The 25,070-nt window shown below is 41.3% G+C and overlaps 1 protein-coding gene across 1 annotated transcript in view; it reads left to right on the top strand.

The window, feature by feature from the left end:
• LOC142140692 (transient receptor potential cation channel subfamily M member 2-like) overlaps nt 1-25,070 on the top strand; it is a 118,177-nt gene that overhangs the window by 18,199 nt on the left and 74,908 nt on the right. The window contains 8 exon segments of the mRNA XM_075198480.1: nt 1,107-1,168; nt 1,983-2,183; nt 6,512-6,614; nt 6,945-7,066; nt 7,871-8,203; nt 11,110-11,238; nt 12,471-12,600; nt 12,725-12,870. Coding sequence (XP_075054581.1) covers nt 1,107-1,168; nt 1,983-2,183; nt 6,512-6,614; nt 6,945-7,066; nt 7,871-8,203; nt 11,110-11,238; nt 12,471-12,600; nt 12,725-12,870 — 1,226 coding nt within the window.

A 25,070-nucleotide genomic window follows, 5' to 3' on the forward strand; every position in this document is an offset into this window, starting at 1 on the left:
GCCTCCAAGACTTTTACCATGCTGCCCCTAATCTTTCAAACTCAATACCCATTCTCACTTGACTCTCCCCGAACCTTCAGTCCTTCAAATGCTATCTCAAAACTCATCTTTTCAAGCTTGCCTATCCTACCATCTCCTAACCATTCTATCCATCATCTCGTCTTCCTCACCTGCCATCTCCAATTTCTCCAAGTTGATCCTACTGTCTCTCACCACTCCTCCCTTTAAGCTCTCGCGAGCAGGGTCCTCTCTACTTATTGTCCAATGTCTGCTACTGTCCCTCGTACGTCCTGTCACATCTTTTGCTGCACTCTGTGTGAGTCCCCATAGCATTACTCACACTCATCTGTGCTACTTAATGTATTACCTCATCTATTTGTTACTTGCTTCTGTATCCGTCGCTACGGAATCTGTGGTGCCTTATAAATAAATAAATAATAATAATGGAGTGAGAATGTAAAATGGTGTAAAGACTGACCATGGCCTCTCCCGCCAAACTGTTGTATTACCTGACAAAGCCCATGTCAGTTACACGCCCTAAAACAATCTTTTGGAGGAGTTACAAAGGGAGCATCTTGCAGCATTTTCTATCTCCTGATGGTTCCTCTGGAAGTGTTGAAATTTTGACGTCAGCTGTGAAAAAACATAGTTGTCATATTTACACTTATACACAGAAATGCTGTGGCCTTAAGACAGGGAAACGACTTCTTCAGGTCACATGACTAAGAGCCTGGCACAGAAGCACCAAGGGTCCCCGAATACACTATTTCCCCAATGAGATGGACTTGTGATATGTTTTGGGCTGCTGCTCCTTATTTAGACTTGTTTTGTCATTTACTGACAATTTAAATCAACATTAACACCTAAAAAAACTCATATAAATCTACTGTTTAATAACACAGAACATTTGTAGAATAAAAAAATAGTGTATATTTGCTGTATAATATACAAAGTAACGTACAATATATAGAATTGACTAATCCAATAATATAAATAACATATAATATAACCAATAATATATAGGATAAGCAAGTATTGATAAAATAATATATGAGTTTAACAAGTTTTTTTTCTTTCATAAAATCATTTTAAAGTCTTTATTTCAGGGACTGCAATAAAAATCCCTATTGTATGTGTGGTGCTGTAAGGAGGCCCTGGAACCCTAGATGTGAGTATAGAACAATGTCTAAGACCTAACATCTAGCCTCCTTACTCAGTCTATCCACCGTGTCTACTCATCGTGTCACCTCATCATGGCTCCCCATGTTTCCATTTCGTGTCTCCCTCATGTCTCCTCTTCATGTCTCCCCCTCGTGTCTCATATTATGCCTCTCCATAATGTCTCCCCATTGTGTCTCCTCATTGTGTCTCCGTTGTGTCTCCTTATCATGTCTCCCCATTGTGTTGCCTTATTGTGTCTCCCCATCATGCTTCATCATTGTATCCCCCTATTGTGTGTTCCCATCAAGTCCAATGATCGTGCCTTCTCATTGTGTCTCCACATCTTGTCTCCCCATGTTTCCTCTTCGTGTCTCCCCATTGTGTCTCCCTATTGTGTTCGCCCATCAAGTCTAATGATCGTGCTTTCTCATTGTGTCTCTACATCATGTATACTATTCAGGTGAGACAAAATGTAGTGTAAGTTCTCTTTGGTGTGATCCAGGCTCCCCCAAGAGTCAGTAATGGGCTAAACCCACCAGCTTCTTCTTAGAAATTGTTAGAATTCAATACTCAGAATCCTGAAGTCAAACATATATAACATTATTCTGCTCTGCCACTGATTGGATGAGAACCTCAGTCTTGTTGTTTGGATAATGTTGACACATGTCTGTAAAGCTGACATTAACTTGGTTCATTCATGACAATATTGGGATATTTCCTTGATTTTATTCTCCCCCAGTATATAGATTCCTTTCCTTTATTTTCCTCCACCAGTTTCTATGTTCCCATTCTCTCCAATCTGCACATTGTCATTTCTGCAGACGGTATACAGCTCCATGTGTAATAACACGCCATGTGTCATCGTGGAAGGATCTGGGCGTGTTGCAAACATCATTGCAGAAGTGGCAAATCTTGGTTCTTCCAGAATTACAATGTCCCTCATCAAGGAGAAACTACAGAACCATTTCCAGGAGACGTATTCCAGTTTCACGGAGTCTCAGATTATCACATGGACCAAGAAAGTGAGTCTCAATTTTTTTATTTTCATTCTCCTTAGTTTCATATTGGCAGCATGTACATTCCCATTCAGTGGCCTACTATATAATAAAGCCCTTTGTCCAATATATAATGCAACCTCCAGGCTCAATATATAATGCAGCCCCATGTCCAATATATAAGACAGCCTCCAGCCCAGTGCCGTAACTAGACATTTTAGTGCCCTGGGCAAGACAGGGCCCCGGCGCCCCCCATCTATGTGGGAGTGGCATTTGACAAGTGGGTGTGGCCAACCTAATGTGTGGGTGTGGCTAGCACTTTACTGAAAAAATCACACCAACTATGATAATTATCCCTAGAAGTTAGGCGCAGAGTCAGTGACAGGAAAAACAGGTTGCAAAATAGCAGGTAAACTAATAAAGAGGTATAAAGATAAATGCAGACCATGGGTCATATTATAAAACATTAGCACATAAAAACATAAACAATAAGGAGGGGAGAAATATTATTAATGCAAAACTATAATAAAAAAGTTCAAAAATAGATGGTACATAGAGAACTCCAAAGGAGGTTGTTGGGTATGACATATAAACTGAACCTAACCAAATTGAAGTTATTCATATTCTTTAACAACTTTAAAACAAATTGTAGTTTCTTTGAACTGTAGTACATCATCTCCAAGAAGACCATACCTGAAACAAAAATGTAAAAGTACCAGACAGCGCTTCCTGGGTATCTCATAGTAAGAGGGGGAGACATCAGAAGATGGAGTAAGGCTTCATAAAGGCAGGACAGGTGTACAAGAACTGTAGTGACAAAATAGGAGGTGTAGCAAAGAAATGGGAGGTGAGAAGAAGGCAGAGCTGACAGAGGAGGAAGGTGTGAACCAGGAAAAGAAGACGGGCAATGAGGGTCAGACTGAGGTGGTAACTGAGCGGCGAGACTGCAAGAAGTTAGGATACAGGAGGTGGGTGGAGACCTGATGTATAAGGAGGAGAAAGGAAGAGACAGACAATTTAAAGACAGTAGAGGATGTGAGCAGGACGGCAAAAAGTGCAGGAGAGAAAGAGAGTGTGAGACCGAAAAAGTGACCAGGACCTAGGGACCGTGTAGGAGACCACCGAGATATACAGACATGGCAGCATGCTCCTTCTACCGGAACATCTATGCAAAGATCCTGGCCAGCTGTCTAGTACCTGTCAGCGCATCGGTAAGGAGTGACCCTCCTGATATACATATATACACCACCTGTGTAACGCACACATGTCCTGCAACCTTTCACAAAATAGCGCACGCACACAGAGACACAACAACAAGTCAGGTTTCTGTGTCATTACCAAGGTCTGCACCCTCTTTGACTTCTGCAGTGGAACGCATGTTCCACAAACAGGAAGTTCGGTATTTTCGTTCCAAATGCCGAACTTCCTGTCTGTGGAACGCACATGCGTTCCACTGCGGAAGTCAAAGGCATTTCTTATCACTGGCTTTTCTTATCACTGACAAAAGAGCTAGGTAGCGGGTGGCTGCTGCGCCCCCTTGGGGCTTGCGCCCTGGGCGACGGCACCGCCCGCACCACCCTAGTTACGGCTCTGCTCCAGCCCAATATATAATGCAACCCCCATGTTAAATATATAATGCAGCTCCCATAAGAAACTGTACTGTCCTTGCCTGATAGCACCTTGGTTCTGCTGGAGCACTTACTGGTTCTTTCATATGATTTATGCAAGGTGATAGCAGTTGTTGGAGATCAAGTAATTCTATTAAAACCAATTTACTAAATTTTGGATTCATAAATTGCACCTGTGTTGGAATGGGCTTATGTGTCTCCCCATCACCCACCATGCTATACTGTGCTCCCCATCATCCACAGTGCTTTATTGTCACTCCCTATCATCAGCAGTGTTTTACTGTGCCACCCTGTCATCCGCAGTACTTTACTGTGCCACCCTGTCATCAGCAGTGCTTTACTGTGCCACCCTGTCATCCGCAGTACTTTACTGTGCCACCCTGTCATCAGCAGTGCTTTACTGTGCCACCCTGTCATCCGCAGTGTTTTACTGTGCCACCCCTGTCATCAGCAGTGCTTTACAGTGCCACCCTGTCATCCGCAGTGCTTTACTGTGCCACCCTGTCATCTGCAGTGCTTTACTGTGCCACCCCTGTCATCAGCAGTGCTTTACTGTGCCACCCTGTCATCCGCAGTGCTTTACTGTCCCTCCCTATCATCCGCAGTGCTTTACTGTGCCACCCTGTCATCCGCAGTGCTTTACTGTGCCACCCTGTCATCCGCAGTGTTTTACTCTGTCACCCAGTAATCCACCTTGCTTTACTGTGCCACCACGTCTCCCACCACACAGTGTAGGCTTTCACTGGTTCTCAGCAACTTGTCATCGCTACATCACAGCTCCTACTGGCACCGCTTGGTCAAACAGAAACTTGTTTTACTTTAGTCACTTGCTGGTATAAGAAATCATTTTTACCTATTGTTTGTATTTGTAGAAGCTCTGAACTAGGGTTTTGGTGTACTCATTAATTAAGTTAAGTTGTAAATTGTGTAATTCTATTTTGTTTACTATTTTGGTATACTGGCAAATGGTCTTAGGGACCTTATACTTGGATCACAGATGTGAGGAATTTGCAACTTCAGGGTCCACAATCTTGCTAATTAGCCCCATCTGCACAGCCCAGGGGGCTGTGAGAACCCCAGCACAAGCCACTAGAAGACTTGTGGGGTTACACTGTGTCTTGTAGCCCACCCATAGAGGCACAACTTCTGCATCACCCAGCCTGACGTTGGTGTTCACTATTGCAGGGGGACTCCTTGCTTGTGGTTTTAATAGTGGAAACCAGACAAAGCCAACACTTTTAATGGTTGAGCAATTGGGATAGCCTGCTAACCATTTCTTCAGTATTTATTTGTTTTAATTACACAGCACCAAGACCTGCGCTGGGTGGTTGCCTATGGCACCAGTGGTGAGGTGGGGCCTAAATCACAGAATGAGTGACATTCAGTCTCACATCAGACCTTCCCCTGAGGTGCCCCCACATAAAACATCGGCCACTGACATGGAGAAGCAGCCAGCAGCTCCTTACCTTCTTACCCATGCTTGTGGTGCTGCTGTTCCTCCATGTATGTATATGAAGCACCACAACCACTCTGAGGAGCAGAGGATGCCGCACCTCTCACCTGCTGAGGTACAGAGCAGCGTGGGTTGGGGCAGCATTTACCAGTAGGAGTGAGTGCTCCTAGAGCTAGCACCAGCCCTGCACAGCTCTGTCCAATCCTAATGGTGAAACAAAACATAACTTTGTATCAAGCTGAACTTTCCCCCTCTGCGATACTCAATCTATGCAAAATTTCACAATATTTCGCTCATTTTTTCTTCTTGCTTAATATTTATTTGCTCCAAATCAATGTAATATTAAAGCTTTTGTGGTACAGTGATTTTACATAGCGTACATGTTGTTTTTGGAACTTGTTTGTACAAAAACGGGTGCTGAAATTGGGGAATAATAAGGGTCATTTATTTGTATGAATATTGGTGTTACAACATTTTTGGGGACAACTCACCCCACTTTTCTGTAATAATTTAGAAAGGTATTCAGACAATGCACTGGAACATGGGCATGAAGGTCTCTTAGTTGAAAATTTGTATAAGTATGGTCTCTATTAAACTTTCTTCTGCCAATATCCCAGCGGATCACAATAAGGTGAACAAACTGTAGGGAACTTCAGCTGTTTCCAGTAATTTCTCTACAGAAGTTGCAGTTTTCAAAAAGTGTCTGTGTCATTCCCGACAATATAGATTTTCTCTTTTCTTGGGAGGGACTTTTGGTGACAGTTTCCTGAATCCCATTATTACGTTAGTTACACTGGAAGATGTTGTGAGCACACTCATACAGTATATTTATTCTTGAACATATTACATTTTCTTGCTGCTGAATGAGTGAAGAGTTAGTGGAAGTATTTATTAGCAATGCCCAAGTGCTGAGTCCCTTTCAGATGCGGCACAAAATGTGCCCTTTCTATGCAGCTTTTTAAGAAATTCACAGCCGAGATCACAATGAATCAACTGAATATTCCAACACCTGATTTTGTAATGGACTAGGAGTGTGGTACTGGGTTATGTGCCAAGCGCTTGAAAAGATGGTGTCCCTCATTAGGTGTGGGGAGTAGCAGCACCGAGCTGGTGGGGTGGTCAGAGTGGCTTCTGGGAGGGTGCCTAGGGCACCCAGAATGCATTCACTGGCCCTGGTCCCTCGTATACAATACTGGTAGAGAGAGTTCTGTTACGTTTCATGGCTTATAATATTATAATAATTTTCTTTACACTTGTTTCCTCTTGTCCCACAGATCCAAGATATCGTCCGCATGGGTTCTCTGCTGACCATCCTTCGGGAAGAGAGAGTGGGAGATCAAGGGATGGACGTAGCTATTCTTCAAGCATTATTAAAAGGTTAGAGTGTGTGGTGGGCTATTCAGTGATATTCCAGATGGTGGAGGAAACCATAAATAAAAATACATACCTCCATCTAATGATCTTCTCCAATGCTTCATACTGAGAGGTCATCTCATCCTTATTGGATATATTACTTATATTAGATGACAATGGTCATTCCTGGGAGATCTTTGCACATAATCTGCAGACATGTCCTCAGATATGATGATTGAGATTAGTCTGGTAAATAACAATGAAGTGTTACTGCAGTTGTTATAAGGGATGATTGGTGTATCATTAAATCAGAGTTAGGATTACGGTAATTACGAGTGATCATTTGTGTCTCAGCATCTCGCAGTACCGATCACTATGGGCAGGAGAACTGGGATCATCAGCTAAAACTTGCTGTTTCCTGGAACCGGACAGATATTGCAGAGACTCAGATTTTTACTGAAGACTGGACATGGAAGGTATGACCCTCATATTGTTCTTTTTCATCCTGACCTCTCGTATTGCTCATTGTCATCACTACTCATCATAATGTTCTTTCTGACTTACATATTGCTCATTGGCACCCGTGACCTCTCTTATTGTGCAGCATTACCCCTATAGCTCATAATGTGCTTTCTGACTTACCTTTTGTTCATTCTCACCCCTGACCTCTGTATTGATCATTGTTACCCTCATATTGTATTTCTTTCACATGAGTTACATGACTCACAGGCTATAAATAAGATTACAGAGTAGCTATGGAGCTATCATACCCCAAATGATGGAAATAGACATAGAGGATTCTCAATAATTTTGCACTACAACACAAACATATATTTAAAGATAGATATATAGATATATTACCCATATAATATATAGACCATGTAAGGGGTGTTTGAAGCATAGATATTTTAGGGTGGGATTTAAGGCTTCAGCTAACGTTGGCCCTAACATTAGATATTGGGTTGGGGCTTCGATAGAGACTAGGATTAGGGTTCGAGATACGCAGAGGTTGAAGCTGTTGTAATCAGTATTTTTTCTTAATTAACTTGTAGAGTCACCTAGTCAAGTTATTCATATGACCTACTTGAAAATGGAGATTGCCCTTTTCAGAGGAGGGTTATGTTGTGTTCGCAGTATTTGGAAGTTTTTCGGTATGGGAATCACCTATCCAGATTCTGTGACTAGAAAGTTCAAAGCCTCCTGTTCAGTCCATCCATTTTACAAATTGCTTGTTTAATGATTAATGTTACACTTTCTAATAGATTTCATCTGTGTTGCAGCATTCTGACCTTTACCCATGTCTAAAATTGGCACTAATTGAAGATAAACCTGCCTTTGTCCGTTTGTTCCTGGAGCATGGAGTGAGCCTCTCAGAGTTCCTCACCTGGGATACGCTGACATACTTGTACAATAACACCGACCCGTCCAGTCTGATTCACAGCAAATTGGAGAGAATGGCCACTGTTGAGGGATCAAGGGAAATTGTTCGCTCCACTGTTGAATTACATCATGTGTCCCACGTCCTACAGGAACTTCTGGGAGATCTTACAGACCCACTGTACCCTGAAGCAAAGCATCATCGCATGCAAAGCCTAGCTAATGTTAACATCAGGGTGAGCAATACGATTTGGGTGTTTTGGGTGTATACAACATAAAAATATATGATGTCACAATAGCTATTACTTCCTAACAGTGACATTTGTATCTGATTCATATTACCCAACATCATGATATTGAAAGGTCTTCTCCACATATTATTACACCTTCTACAGAAGATATGTAGAGACGATAAAGGGGTCTATCAAACTTCTTGTTTTTGAAGGCTTGTAAAAAAAACACAGTCTAGAGAAATATAATTCCAGGTTATTATTATTATTATTATTAATTTTTATTTATAGGGCGCCACTAGGTGTCCGCGGCGCCGTACAGGGACAAACGAAATTACAATACGAGGTGAGACAGCACAGTACAGTAAACAATAATCACAATAACTCAGTGATCTCAGGGCACAGCTAGAGGGGGGAAGAGGAGAGGGGATGGTCTGCCAACAATGGCACCTAGGAGGGAGGGCACGGATGAGAGGGAGACCCCCAGGGGGAAGAGGAGGGAGTGAGAGGGGGCGGGGGAAGAGGGTCCTCGAGGAGGAAGCAGGGAAGCTGGCGAGCAGAGTTGAAAGTGGAGAAGACAGGAGGAGAGAAGACCCTGCTCAAAGGAGCGTACAATCTAAGGGGTGGGGTAGACTGACAGAGAGACACAGGGGAGAGAGGGAGAGAAGGAGGAATAGAGAGGGGGAGGGGAATTAATGAAAGGGGAATGAAGGGGTAGAGTCAGAAGAGCAGGTAGGGAGTTAAGTAGGAGACTCAAAGGCTTTAAGAAAAAGGTGGGTTTTTAAACACCGTTTGAAACTGGACAGATTGGGGGAAGTTCTGATGGAGGGAGGGAGCTTGTTCCAGTGGAGGGGGGCAGCGCGGGCGAAGTCTTGGATACGCGCGTGGGAGGAGGTGATCAGGGGGGAAGAGAGGCGACGGTCATTGGCCGATCTGAGAGGGCGGGATGGAGCATGAATAGAGAGGAGGGAGGAGATGTAGGGTGCTGTGGAGTTGGCGAGGGCCTTGTATGTAAGAGTGAGGAGCTTGAACAGGATTCTGTAGGGTAAGGGGAGCCAGTGAAGGGATTGGTAGAGGGGGGAGACAGAAGAGGAGCGGCGAGAAAGGAAGATAAGCCTAGCGGCAGCGTTAAGTACAGATCGGAGGGGAGCAAGGTGAGAGTGGGGGAGGCCAGTGAGGAGGAGGTTACAGTAGTCCAAGCAGGAGATGATCAGGGAGTGAATGAGGCATTTAGTGGCATCTTGGGAAAGGAAGGGCCGGATGCGAGCGATGTTCCGCAGCTGGAAGCGGCAGGATTTAGCAAGAGAGAGAATGTGGGGGCCAAAGGAGAGAGAGGAGTCGAGGATGACCCCGAGGCAGCGAAGTTGGGGGACAGGGGAGATTGAGGTGTTGTCGACAGTGATAGAGAGGTCCGAATGGGGCGGGGAGCGAGGGGGAGGGAAGACTATGAGTTCGGTTTTGGTGAGGTTAAGTTTGAGGAATCGAGAGGACATCCAGGAGGAGATGGCAGAGAGGCAGGCGGACACCCTAGAGAGGAGGGAAGGAGAGAGATCAGGAGAGGAGAGGTAGATTTGAGTGTCGTCAGCGTAGAGATGATAGTTGAGGCCGTAGGAGCTGATAAGTTCACCTAGGGAAGAGGTGTATAGAGAGAAGAGTAAGGGTCCCAAAACAGAGCCCTGAGGGACCCCGACTGGAAGGGTGGACGGGGGGAAGAGAGACCCAGAGTGACTCATCACCCAGATGACTACATCTCAGTATTTCTGCTAGCCAGAGAGACATAAGGGAAAGAAAATTAAGCTATTTATGTTTTCGGTTTTTTCTTTGTTGAAATCATCTTAGAGGCACTGTGACGAAATGAGTTTGGTAACACTTCAACCAGCCTATCCCTTGTTTTTCACATAATGTGGATTATAGCAAGTACTTTTTATAGCCCTTGCTTTTTGTTCCCCAGCTCAACAGAGTACAACTGCAGTGTCTAATTACATGTGGATAAGGGGACATTGTAGCTCACTGTAAATATGTATATTGTTTATTGTATATTGTTGATGTGGCAGTGAGGTTGTTATTCATTGTCCTAAAAGTGAAGCCAGGGGAGTTATGGGTAAGGATCAGGTTGCAAAAAAACTGGTGAGGGGGAAAGCTATCTAGTATCCATTGTTCTCACAAGACTACTTGGTCTACAATCTGGCAGGGGAGTTTCTGTGGAAGTACAGCTCATATCCACTCCCCTCTCCAACCCCCTAGTCCAGGACTCACCAATGTTTAACAAGGAGAGACCCAGGGGTTTCACCACGGAGGAAAAAGCACTGTGGAAATTTGACCCTAGATATAGGGAGCCACTTCAGGAGGGAGGTGATGTTCATTCTGAGAATTGATGGCTGGAAGCTGCAGGGTGGCTGGTGAAATACAACGACAGATCCTCGGCTTGTCAAGTCTGGACAGCAGGTAACTGTAACTCCTTAAACTAGTGCGGTAAGGGACAGATGATATGGTAAACCTGCCAGGCATTTATTCACTGTGTGTACATAATAATCTAGTGATTTGTTGGGGTCATGAGTTCAATTCCCGACCATGGCCTTATCTGTGTGGAGTTTCTGTGTTCTCCCTGTGTTGCGTGGGTTTCCTCCGAGTGCTCTGGTTTCCTCCCACATTCCAAAAACATACTGCTAGGTTAATTGGCTGCTATCAAATTGACCCTAATGTGTGTTAGGGAATGTAGACTATAAGCTCCAATGGGGCAGGGACTGATGTGAGTGAGTTCTCTGTACAGCGCTGGGGAATCAGTGGCGCTATATAAATAAATGGTGATGATGATAGTATGGCATCCCTGGGTGGCCAGCCAGCTTGTAGTGGGTAGAATTGGGCCAGAAAACCCGGTATCTTCACAGGCACATTTTCTTTTAAATTTTCAGATGAATGGAAAAGTGGATGTAATGAAGAAATTTCAAGACCCTCAACACTTGGACAACCCTGTATGTGATCTTCTCATCTGGTGTATTGTCCAGCATCGAGCGGAGCTTGCAGAGATCATCTGGAGTCTGGTATTAAGACCTTCGATTCCTTCTGCTTCCTATGACTAATGTACTCTCTTCATTGACTCTTTCTTCTTGTACTCTCCCCTTACTCATTACACACTAAGTGCAACTTTCAATAAGCCCCTTTTTACAGTAAATTGATGCACATTTTACAGGTATTTACATTTTTATGCAAACTAAAACATGAACTTATAATATTAAAATGCTGAAATGCAACACAGATAACAGCCCTGATGCCCCATCAATCCTATGATTTATGTAAGACAGCAATTAGGTTGCAATGAACAATATTTTTTTAGAAAATAATGTCAAGTTTAACTAAGGTGGTCACCCCAAACCGCTAGCAGGAAGAACTTTGACGTGATGTTTTTACTGTTCCACCATTTCCATCTTACCTGCAATGGTGCGGAACTGTGGTGAAGAGCACATTTATGAGGTTACTTTCCAAACAAGGGGCCTGATTCATTAAGGATCTTAACTTAAGAAACTTCTTATTTCAGTCTCCTGGACAAAACCATGTTACAATGCAAGGGGTGCAAATTAGTATTCTGTTTTGCACATAAGTTAAATACTGACTGTTTTTTCATGTAGCACACAAATATCAACTTTAAATCTCAGTGTACAAATAAGCTATGAAGTATTTGTGTGCTACATGAAAAAACAGTCAGTATTTAACTTATGTGCAAAACAGAACACTAATTTGCACCCCTTGCATTGTAACATGGTTTTGTCCAGGAGACTGAAATAAGAAGCATTTTAAGTTAAGATCCTTAATGAATCAGGCCCAAGGAAACAGACGTTCACCTACATATGCATAAGTCGGACAAATAGGATCCAAAATGAAATATGCAGTACATCTATGAATGTACTTACAGTGTTTTAGCTGTGACCCATTTACCCCGGAGCTTCCAATAAATCCCGTGGATCTCTACAATGCAGCATTCAGAAGACAAGTTCTCCCTCTCTCCATTTTATCCCCTTATATTAACACCTGAATACAGGTTTTCATTACCTCAAGACACATCTCTACCATCTGTACTCATCTCTGATAAAGGCTCCAGTAATCTAATCTCTTCATAATAGTACAATATATTTCCACTTATACTCGTGGTACTTATGGACATTTACATGAATTATTGTTAAGTATATAAATGTATATGTATTAATTTGTGGATTGTGCTAAGGATTTTGGATTGCTCATCTGATTTGCATAGTAAGTTGTCCTCTATTCCCTGCAGACTCCAGACTGTGTAGCCGGGGCCCTCGCTTGCACCAAGATTCTGAAAGCTCTGGCTAAAGAGGAGGAGGACAGTGAGAACATCGAGGAAATGAAGACACTGGCTGATGTGTATGAGGAACGAGCTGTGGGTAAGATTATAACTGTACCCCAGTAATTGATGGTTAATATGATAACCTACCACCAATATCTTTCTCTTCCCTGATTATCTTTTTATCTGGCCTGTTCTGATGCATTTTCTGCATCTTTGCTTAGGAGTATTTTCTGAATGCTATAGTAATGATGAGAAACGATCTGAAATGCTCCTGATCCACGTGTCTCCGAAATTCGGAAAAACCACCATCCTAGAACTTGCTCGGGAGTCCAAAGCTCAGATATTTATGTCTCATGCAGGAGTCCAGGTTTGTTGGTTTAGTTCACTATCTCATTTTAAAAATGTCTTTAAAATGTGAGCAAAGTAACAATGCACCTAATAGTTTGTTCCACTGCAGTACAACATCTTATATATTGATGCCCTGTTCTCTGAAAACTCAATTCATTACCGATTTGTCTTCCTAACCTACTGACTCCCACACCAACAATGTTGTGTCACTGGACCACATAGCCCCACTAAGCACTTTCTCCTATTGCTATCTGACTGGACCAATATGTGATATGTGGCACTTACTCTAATGTATCTAACGCATACTTACCTACTGTCTACTTCCTTTTTCCGGGAGAGGGGCGTGCCTGGAGGGCGGAGCCAATCGTGTCATATTGGCTCCGCCCGCAACGGAAATGCCGGTTTGTCGCTGGGGGCGGGGCCAAAATGATGCAATTCCCCGCGAATCGCATCATTTTGGGGTGCCAGGTGCGGGATGCAGGAGATTTGCCAGCTCTCCCAGGAGTCCGTGAGATTGGCCCGAATTTCAGGAGTCTCTGGGACATTCCGGGAGAGTTGGCAAGTATGATCTATTTTGCTATAGATTGTAAGCAGCGCCCTCTTACCTCTTTGTGTGTTAATACCGTCCGTGTGTTAATACTGTATGTGTGTCTACTGCTTATTGTAAAGTGCTTCAGAATATGGTGGAGCTATATAAATACATGTTAATAATGACTGTTGTTTAGACAGCTGAGACTCAGTTGAGTTCCTGTTATTTTGCAAGCTCTCTTATTAATTTTTGAACGAGAATCATACTAAGGACAAGGGTTCATCACATGCGAATGGAAGAAAGACGGTTTCACTATGAGCAAAATAAGCGTTTTTACTGTAAGGGTAGTAGAGTTGTGAATTTCCTTATCACATGGAGGGGTGATAAGAAATTCACTGCCAGAATGTCAAAATGAATCGGATCCTATCTGTAGCTGTAATTAGTAGAGCACATTATGGATGGATAGATCCAGAGGATTTATCCTATTTCCATGTGTGGGGACAGGAAGGATTTTCCCTGTTATGCCAAATTGACAACTGTCAAGTATTTATTTTGCCTTCATCTAGAACAGCACAGTTAGAAGTTATGAAGAGCTGAACTTGCAGGACCTGCATTTTGTTATTAAATTTACCAACTATGTAACTAAGTAACTCTATCTCCTTACGAATATCCTCCAACAATCGCCTCTCACTCAAAGTCAGTTTCTAACTGTAGTCATGGTAGCCAATGTGCTGGCAACTGTCCAGCGTATTTACACATGATTGGAAGTACAATGATTTGCTAATAGCTTAATTTACTCAGGGGGCAGAAGAAACAGCCTTAAGAAAGCTGAACAGAGGAAGCTGCTTTGTACTTTGGATTCCTCAGAGTTTAACCTTCCTTTCAGTTACATGTGAACAGAATGCACATATATTCCTGGGTTCTGCAGCCCTATTTCTTCTAAGGGTCACATAGAATGAAACTCAGATGAACTGAGATGAAGAACAAAAAACAGGCTGTGTTGGTCACCTTTAAAAGCCTGTGCTGTTCACTTTTAAATGCCTATAGAGCTAGCAGCACTCGCCGGTACTCTGTCAGACCCCACATGAATGTACTAGAAGGAGAAACCGCACTGTAGCAGGCTGGAACTGAAGATGCTGGATACTTCTCCTGTACCTGTTGAATCTCCATCTGGAGATCTGTCTCCGGATGTATATACCTTTGTGTAAGATCTGTAACTCTGCTACAGATCTTACACAAAGGTATATACAGCCGGAGAAAGATCTCCAGATGGAGATTCAACAGGTACAGGAAAAGTATCCAGCGATGAGGTCAGCACAGGAAGTAGATCAGTAAAGACAGGGATGCCAAGAATAGACAGGGCAGGTCTATACCCAGACAAATGCAGGGCAGGTGGCACAACAGCAAAGGTCAATCCAATACAAGGTAAGAGCAGAGGTCAGGGCAGGCAGCAGCCTGGAGAGTAGTCAGGAACTAAGACAGAGGTCAGAATCAAGAAAAGATAAAATTGGCACAGCAACACCATGACTGCACTTATATTCTGCACAGAAATTCTGAGCTCCTTGCACTAAAAAGAGCATGGAGACTATTTTATTATTATTATTAATTTTTATATATAGGACGCCACAAAGTATCCGTAGCGCCGTACAAGGACAAACAATGGCACAGTACAAGGTGAAACAGCACAGTACAAGTAACAGTAATCACTATAACTCTGGGGGCTCAGGCACAGCATGAAAGAGAGGGAGGGAGGGGAAAAGTGAGAATAGGCAGGTAACTATGGCCCAAGAGGGTGGGCACGGATGACAGGTTGAGAGTCACTGAGGGGAGCGGAGAGAAGCGAGAGGAGACAGAGGGCAGAGGGACTGAGAGGAGGTGAGCTGAGTAGCTGGAGAGCGCAGTTAAAAGTGATGGAAACAGAAGGTAGGAGAGCCCTGCTCAAAGGAGCGAACAATCTAAAGGGAGGGGAAGACAGACAGACACATGGATGAGACGGAGAGACGGGAGAAACGGAGACGGAGTCGAGGAAGGGGGAGAAGGGAGAGGAAGGGATGAGAAAGAGAGGTAGCCGACCGGTGGGAGTTTAGGCATGAGACTGGAAGGCTTTAAGGAAAAGGTGGGTTTTTAATGTTCGTTTGAAAGAGGACAGATTAGGGGAAGTTCTGATGGAGCGGGGGAGCTTGTTCCAATGGAGGGGAGCGGCGCGGGAGAAGTCTTGGATACGTGCGTGAGAGGAGGTAATCAGAGGGGAAGAGAGGCGACGATCGTTGGACGATCGCAGTGAGCGGGAGGGAGTGTGAATAGAGATAAGGTTAGAGATGTAGGGAGCAGTGGAGTTGGCGAGGGCCTTGTAAGTCAGAGTGAGGAGCTTGAAAAGGATTCTGTAGGGGAAGGGGAGCCAGTGAAGGGCTTGGTAGAGTGAGGATACAGAGGTGGAACGGCGAGAGAGGAAAATAAGCCTAGCAGACTATCAGGAGGCTCCTAGCGAGCAGGGCCACATTTAATAGTGATTTGTTGCAGTGTGATCACATGATGTTACTGGACCTGTCTACTAGAGTCGCAACGCAGGAAGAAGGTTCAAGAGTTCCTCAGGTTCCTTTTGCCAGGTTAACGGAACCCAAATTGAATTTGCGTGAAAGTTTTTCTTGTGATGATAAATTAGTTAGAAACTTGTGTGAAACTTGTAAATTAGTTTATCTTACTGCTCAAGTTTCCAACAACAGTGGGAATAACATTCACTATTGTAAAGGGATCTGAAATCTCGAGGCTTTGGCCTTGAACCTCAAGCTCCAGAATTTTCTTCTGTGAATGACTTTTTAGTATCTCTATGTCTTCTCTATGATCCAGACAGGGTCATGTCAGCTGAGACCCATTTATGACCTCTTCGGCAGGGCAGGTGACCGCTGCAAGATTCCCTATAGATCTTAGTCAGGAAGTTTTGCCTGAGGTTTGTGACATTAAACTCTCGGCTTATCCTGGTTTCCCTAATAAATTATTGTCCTGAGTGGTTTGGTGGCGTTTTTTTTTTAACAAAGAACGTCAGAGAATCTGTCCTCACCTGTCAGGGTTGTGCTAGAAATAAAAATCCTAGGTGTCTTCTTTTAGGTAAATTGATGCCTTGACCTGTACCCAATAAGTCATGGACACATTTATCCCTGGATTTTATTGTGGAAATAACTTTGTCTAAAGGTTTTAATACCGTTTGCTAGGATTGGATAGGTTTATGACGCATTTCGTGCCTCTTACTGGATTACCTGCTGCTAAAACTCCGGCCCATCACATGGTCAGGCTTCATAGTAACCCAGACAATACTGTTTCTGATAAAGGTTCACAACTTGTTTTTGGGTTTTGGAGAGCATTTTGTTCAAATATAGGGGTCTATAATTTTCTTTCACATATCATCCACAGACTAATAGTCAAACTGAACAGACCAATCAGTATCTGAGTTGGTATATTTCTAACTCACATGAGGGAATACAATTCAGCATGAACTCCCTTTGGAGCTTCCCGTGATCTGCATCTGCGCACACTTCCAGGTAATCCGCAATGTTTTACTTCCCTATAAACCTGTGAAATCTCGTCAGCTCGAGGTACTGACAGGACATAACCAGTAATCGCATTTTCCGCTACAGAATGATTGGTTAGAGGCGGCAGGATCCGATCCTGAACTCCTGAAATCGAACTCTCGCCATTTTAATTGATGTCTTTTACAACTGCCAGCATTCATTCAGAATGTATAGGAGGCATGTCGGTGATGTTGCGTGTCTTTTTTATGGTAAGATTGGATTTCCTGCATTCGGGATTGTTCTAATCGGCATTCTTTTGTCGCTATATTGATTGTCGCTATTTGCACCATCGCAAAAAACGTACTCACCCGGTATCTCACCTTTCTGCTGTGTCCATGTACTTCACTCAGCGTCATTCTCCATCTCTGTTGTACAGTTGTCCTGAGGTGAGACAGACTGCTCAGCTGCTGAAATCAATATGGAGAAAGGTTCAGTTATCGTTGACACCCTCAGTTTTTCAGTTTAAGTGTTTTGCTGATAACCATCGTAAGCATTTGAAGTTTAAACAAGCACAATATATTATTCGGCGCTTGATAGGCTGCAGTCAGGTTCACCAGTTGCAAGGGGTCTACGATCCCTCAACAAAACAAATATAAAAAAAATGCAAATGTAAGGGTATACCTGAACCACACATTAACATACACTGCGGAAATATAATAAAATATTTTATATACTTATTTCATTCTATTTAACTCAGAGGAATCAATTTAAATCTGATCCCTGGACACTTTGTATTTATTTTTTACTCTGAAGGATATTTACATGTATTAGAGGACTCTTTTCCATTATATTGCGTTGAGAGACTCTCTATGCTTATTTGATTGTGCCTACAAGTTGCAATATATGACACAGGTGCTCCTAGTCATTTAGCACTATATTGCATTATATTTAGATTTGTGTATATGTTGTATTCTTTTAGCATTATACATTTATGTTTTTTATTAAAATATTTTATTATTTTTCCGCAGTATATGTTAATTTGAAGTTTAAATTTTGTGATAAAGTCTAACTTTCTACGAGGAATATCAAGTCTGTAACTCTTTGGTAAATTAGAACCTATATATATATATATATATATATATATATATATATATATATATATAGGGTCTCACTAGATTATTAGGTAAATAAATCCAGTTTCATTTCAGCTAGATTTACTGTTTTCCCAGGACATTCCATATTTATATGTTAAAAATGGTTTTCCATTCAAAGTATTTTAAAAGGCCGTCCAAGCCACTCCTAGTTTTTGTTGATGATTAGTCTGAATATGAAATTGAGACAATAATAGATTCCAAGTGGTCTTAGTCATTACTTTATAAATTGAAAAGGATATGGTCCTGAGGGGAGGTCCTGGGTTCCTCTATTGATATTCATACTGAGAGGTTGAAAACATATTGAGCGGTGAGCACAGACACTCCCCACCGCAATCCTATTCCTCTTTTCTTGGCTGTTCATGTGGATGCCACAAGGCAGACAGTGCAGTTCAATTATGTGATCACCCTTCAGCCATTCCTGAATGTCTTTATAGTGCAGGAAGTTCCATACTGCTGTGCCAGTTACTCAGTCACACTGAGCCTCTGTGATGCCTACTGTTTGTTTCTTGCCGCAATTTTATTCTGGACTTTGGATTGCTCTAGCCCAGACCTCAGATGTCTGACCGTTACTAAGAGACTGACTGACTGCACGAAGATAGGACTTGGCTTGTGTGAGTACCTGCATTTTCTGATCTTATATCTATATCATCTCCCGCCTGGATTACTGAAACCTCCTCCTCACTGGCCTCCCCCACTCCCATCTCTCCCCCCTCCGCTCTATACTCAATGCGGCCGCGAGACTCATCTTCCTCTCACGCCGCTCCTCCTCGGCCTCCCCTCTCTGCCTCGCCTTACACTGGCTCCCCTTCCCCTACAGAATCCTTTTCAAACTCCTCACCACCACTTACAAGGCTCTCTCCAACTCTACTGCCCCTTATATCTCTAGCCTCCTCTCCATTCACACTCCTGCCCGCTCCCTGTGCTCGGCCAACGATCGACGCCTCTCCTCAACTCTTATCACCTCTTCCCACTCCAGAATCCAAGACTTTTCCCGCGCTGCCCCCCTTCACTGGAATGAACTCCCTCGTTCCATCCGTCTCTCTCCTACTCTGTGCTCCTTCAAACGTGCGCTCAAAACCCACCTCTTCCTCAAAGCATACCAACCATCCACATAACCCCACCACCCGCTCTTAACTCGCTCTCCCCCTTACCTTTCTGGCTCCCCCTGTGCCTGTTCTCCCTCCCTTAGGATTTAAGCTCACTTGAGCAGGGCCCTCTTCCCTCATGTCTCCCTACCTGTTCTTCTGCTCCGTTTTTTGCATCAGCCTGCCTGGAGCTTCTGAAGTATTGGTATTTTTGTTTATTGTTTTGTACTGCTTCACCCTGTATAGTCGACTGGTTTGTACTGTGTACGGCGCCGCGAAAACCTTGTGGCGCCTAACAAATAAAGGATAATAATAATATATTGTTATTAGTGTCTCCTATATATCTAGTGACAGGGTCAGACATGGAATAAGCCCCTACTACTACATGCCAAGACCTGGGGGAACCAAATACCGGTGAACATCTATCGCTGTAAGATGAATAGACTGGTTCTACGGTTTCATTTAGGAGATCAGGCATCTGGCGTCATACCCGTTGAACCCAAGTGAAAGTAGCTCCTTTAGTGGACATAGTACTGGACACAGCGATGCCTACTAAACCCACCTGATGACATTTAGGAACAGTGCATAGTAACATTATAATACCCAATATCTGACTCTACCCAAACCTTCAGGCTATCGCAAAACCAAGCAGTTTCACTACAGCCTAGGGCCTAGGCTATCCCCACCTGACATCATTATCTCTGCATGTTCTACCAGCTCCTGTGCCATGTCCACTCCTGTCCCACTAGCTCCTATTGTATCAGCATTGTTCCCTTTCTGTAAGTTATCAGGAGCAGGGTATTCTCTACCCTCTGTCTCATGCCTGAATTTCCTTCATCTGCCTCATTTGTGCTTGTTCTGTTTCTATGTATAACTTGTTTTTTGTAGGTGTCACAATATTTGTGTACCTGCAGGTGTTTTAAACCTGGTCAAACCCGGGATTAAAATTTAGAAGTAAAAGGAAAGCGATCTCTTATCTTATGTTAAGGGCAGCACCTCTTCTAAATATATCAAGTAAGAAAGAATAAGAGAGGGCGAAAAAAATGAATTGACAACAATAGTAGTAGGTTAAAATATGTTTATAGCTCCTCAGTGATAATCTAACATTTGTTCATATTGGATATTTATAGGCTGTAAGAATGAATAATATCAGATGTCTTACCCTAATTATCCCTTTTGATGGTCCCGGGACTCAGTCCATTTTTTCCTCCTCCGTGATAGCTGTAATAATAAGCGTCTCGCCGAACAGATAATGCTGAAACGGGTTGATGAATCTCCGCTCTGGAGATCGTATTAGAACACTATGGGAGGTATTCAATTGACGGCGGGATCGCCGCAAAGCCCGCGCTTGAAAAATATTACCGTTAATCCCTGAGCTGCGAGCTGAAATCCAGCGAGTAAATTACCGTATTAACTGTATTTACGCGCAATATTACCATATTAACGGTCATATTTTTCGAGCGCGGGCTTTGCGGCGATCCCGCCGTCAATTGAATACCCCCTATGAATCCAGTAATCCTCCTCCGTGGTAAACTGTAATGACAGAGTCTCGGGACATATAAAGTCAGAAGCAGGGTAAGGTCTTGCAACTACGGTGGTTGTGTGAGATCAAAAATTAACCAACGCGTTTCATCCAATTCAAAGGACTTTTTCAAGGATGTTTCATAATGTGTGTGTAAGATCTTATATACAGCTTACTGTGTCCTTATTGGTTAATCAGCACATATGATGATTCTATAGGTAGCAGACTCCTTGGACAAAATAATATTATTAAAAACATGTATTTATTAGACAACGTGATTAGAAGTAATAATATGAAAAAAATAAAAAGATAAACAAACAAAAATTAAATAATAATAATAAATAATAAATTATTAAAGAAATTAAAATAAAAATGAAGATAAAATAAATAATAAAAAAAAATATAATGAAAATAAAATAAAATTAAAGATAAAATTAAAGATAAAAAAATAAATAAATAAAAATATATAAATGTAAAAAACTAGTAAAATTAGACCTTTAAAAATGATCCCAAATCAAAGTCACTATTAAGGCCACGGGGTGTAAGGGTTTTAACCATATATATCCACTTAGTTTCTTGTCGTGATATATAATCTCCACCTCTCCAAAATTGGCTGACCTTCTGTATACCCAGAAATTTTAGTTTTTTGGGATTATATGTTGAGTTGCTGGAAAAATGATTAGGAACGCAATGGGTATTGAGTCTTTTTTTAATATTGTACAGATGTCCCGCAATTCTTACTTTTAATGTACGCTTAGTCCTTCCTATATACTTAAGACCGCATTCGCATTCCAGCATGTATATAACACCTTCTGTGTTACAACTGATTGATTGTTTAATATTGAAAGATTTGCCATAGAGGTGGATTTAAATGTGGCGATGGCTTTAGTTTGGGATATATTCAGTTTTCTACATGCCTTACAGTTTAAACAATGATAAAAACCATTTTGTTAAGTGGATGATGATCTGGCCTTAGGTAATGGAATATAGCTGTTAGTAAGAATCTTTTTTTTCAAATTGTCAGCTTTTCTATATACAATATGTGGTTGATTGGATAATAAATCTTTAATATCTTGATCCAATTTTAGAATAGGCCAATGTTTCTGAATGATCTGCTCAACAGCTTTGGAATTGCTGTTGTATTGAGTGATAAATGGAATTTCTGGAACCTTTTACTCCTTTTGGCATTGGTATGTTAGCATATCAGTTCTCTCCGTTTTTTTCACATTTTCCAATGCTGAATCAACTAATTTGAATACCATACTTTATTTCCAGTAATTTCTGTGTTAAGTCTTTACTTTGCATCTCAAACATATTGTTGTCAGTGCAATTTCTTTTTAATCGCCTGAATTGCCCTGCTGGTATATTATGAATCCATTACTTGTAGCTAATAAAAAGTTATTGGTGCTCACTTCTTTAATGTAATTTTTAGTTTTGACTTCATTATCCTCTATGTATATGGCAAGATCTAGAAAATTAACTGTGTGGGGACTGACTTCAGCTGTAAATTCCATATTTAGAGTATTCATATTGATATATGTAAGGAACTGTAAAAGGCTTTCATTAGTTACTTCCCAAATGAAAAAGACGACATCTATGTACCTATACCAAAGAATAAGATTTTCCATAAATGGGTTATTGATCCATATGCAGTCATTTTCCTATTTGGCCACAAATAAGTTGGCGTAACTTGGTGTGACACGCGTCCCCATCGCAGTTCCTGATATTTGTTTGTAGAAATTGCCATTATACCAGAAGTAATTGTACTGGAGAATATATTCCATGCTGCTCATAATGAAAGTGATCTGCTCATTCTCTAGATCAGTTTCATTGCATAGAAAGCGGTAAGAGTGTGTACACCCATCTGCATGCCTAGTGCATGTGTACAGAGACTTGACGTCACAAGTGCCTAAAATATATGTATCTTTCCATGTTATATTCTGAAAAATTTGAAGGATAGATGTAGTGTCTTTTAGATAGCTAATTTTTACAAAAATAAATCAACGTACCCTGAATGGTTTGCTGTAATTGAATTGATCCCCGAAACTATTGGACGGCCTGAGGGATTAGTGATGTTCTTATGAACCTTTGGTATATGGTAAAATACCGGGATGCTGGGATTCTGATTGTATAAATAATCAAATTAATTTTTAGATAAAATCTAATATTTAGGCCTTCTTCCAACAGATCTATTAGTTCTTTTTGGTATTGGGCTGTGGGATCTCTTGGTAATTCTTGATAGGTATCTTTATCCACCAATAGTCTTTCCAGTTCTTCCATATATTTTGTTCTTTCTAAGATGACAATACCACCGCCTTTGTCAACGGGTTTGATGATTATATCTTGATCTTCTTTTAATTCCTTTAAAGCTAGTCATTCATTACTAGAGAGATTTTGCTTAATCTTCATTTTCTCTGGGAGATTTTCTAGATCTTTTTCTACAAGTCTCTGAAAAGTTTCGACAGAAGATCCCTTTACAAAACTTGGATAGAAATTACTTGGCTTTTTGAAAATTGTATGAACAAATTGATCTGAATTCATAATTGTTCTTTCTATTGGATTTTTCTGATAAAATTTCTTTAAGCATATTTTGCGAACAAACCGATGAAGATCGATATAGACATCAAATTTATTCGGTAAAGATTGAGGTGCAAACTTCATCCCTTTCCAAAGAACATTGTTTTGATCAACTGTAAGGACTTTATTACTTAAATTAAAAATCCCTCCCAATGTAGTGGTTGATGTGTTTTGGAGTGGGGATTTCATTTTATTTTTACCTCCTCTATTGCCTCTGTTTACGTATTTACTTTTGTAGTCTTTTTGATTCTTTTGATTCCTGGGGATATATTGTTGGTGGACGTGGTTGGAGACTCTTCTGTCCCGAAAAGAAGTTGTAAAAAATCTTCGGAATCTTCTAACAATGCTCTTTTCCTATTAGTTATTGATGCTTTATTGGTGATATTTCGCATCAAGGATAGAGATCTCTCATTCATTTCTTTTCTAGCATGCGATTCACCTTGTCTAAATGATTCTACTTCAACTTGATTATTTTCTTTCCTTTTATTAAAGCTAAAATTCCTTTTGTTATAGGGTTGATTTATTCTTTTTGTGGTTAATTGTTCAGGGACATTTTTAATTAGTGTTTTTTTAATAATAGGTTTATTTAAATATTTCCCTTTCTCTACATTGTGTTGTGGAAGAGTGTGAATATTTTTTGGTCTCATGACACAAATATCAATCTCTTTCTTATCCTCCAAATCCCTAAGAAATTTCTTGAGTTTTCTATTGCAAATTTCTTCTTCTGATTTAAGGAGTTTGTCCTGTGTAATGATTGATAGTTAATCTTCCATATTTTTTAGAGGTTCAAAAGTTTTGTTGAGAGTATTAATTTGAGACTCTAATGACCCTAAAGATTTTGATCTATCTTCCATGATTAGTTCCATAAGTTGATTAGAACATTGGTCTAAAATAGTGCTCCATTTTTAAAAAAAATCTTTTTGAAATGGAAGCCCCCTAGGTATAATTTTTTTTTCCAGATATTTAGTTAGTGGAATCATTATACGCAGGAACATTTCTAGAAACACTAGAAGTGCTGTCTTCAACAAATAAATCATTAACATTAATATTCCTATTTTTTGTGTGGGATGTAAAAAAGAGTGCTGCTCTCCATATTGATTGTTAGAATTTAGAAGTAAAAGGACGGTTAGCTCTCTTATCTTATGTTAAGTGCAGCACCTCTTATAAATATATCAAGTTAGAAAGTATAAGAGAGGGCGCAAAAAATGAATTGACACCAATAGTAGTAGGTTAAAATATGTTTATAGCTCCTCAGTGATAATCTAACATTTGTCCATATCAGATATTTATAGGCTGTAAGTATGAATAATATCAGATGTCTTACCCTAATTATCCCTATTGATGGTCCCGGTACTCAGTCCATTTGTTCCTCCTCCGTGATAGCTGTAATAATAAGCGTCTCGCCGAACAGATAATGCTGAAACGGGTTGATGAATCTCAGCTCTGGAGATCGTATTAGAACACTATGAATCCAGTAATCCTCCTCCGTGGTAAACTGTAATGACAGCGTCTCACCGCATATACAGTCGAAAGCGGGGTAAGGTCTTTCAACTACGGTGGCTGTGTGAGATCAAAAATCAACCAACGTGTTTCATCCAATTCAAAGGACTTTTTCAAGGATGTTTCATAATATGTGTGTAAGATCTTATATACAGCTTACTGTGTCCTTATTGGTTAATCAACACATATGATGATTCTAAAGGTAGCAGACTCCATGGACAAAATAGTATTATTTTTTCCTGATATAATTATAAATCTTTCTGGGAGACTTCACAAAAAACACCCCTTCTATTTCACATAAATGCAGACTGTTCACTCCTTTTTTCTGTTATGCTGCAACTCGCTG

This window comes from Mixophyes fleayi, chromosome 2 (genome assembly GCF_038048845.1).
Source record: "Mixophyes fleayi isolate aMixFle1 chromosome 2, aMixFle1.hap1, whole genome shotgun sequence".
NCBI lineage: Eukaryota > Metazoa > Chordata > Amphibia > Anura > Limnodynastidae > Mixophyes > Mixophyes fleayi.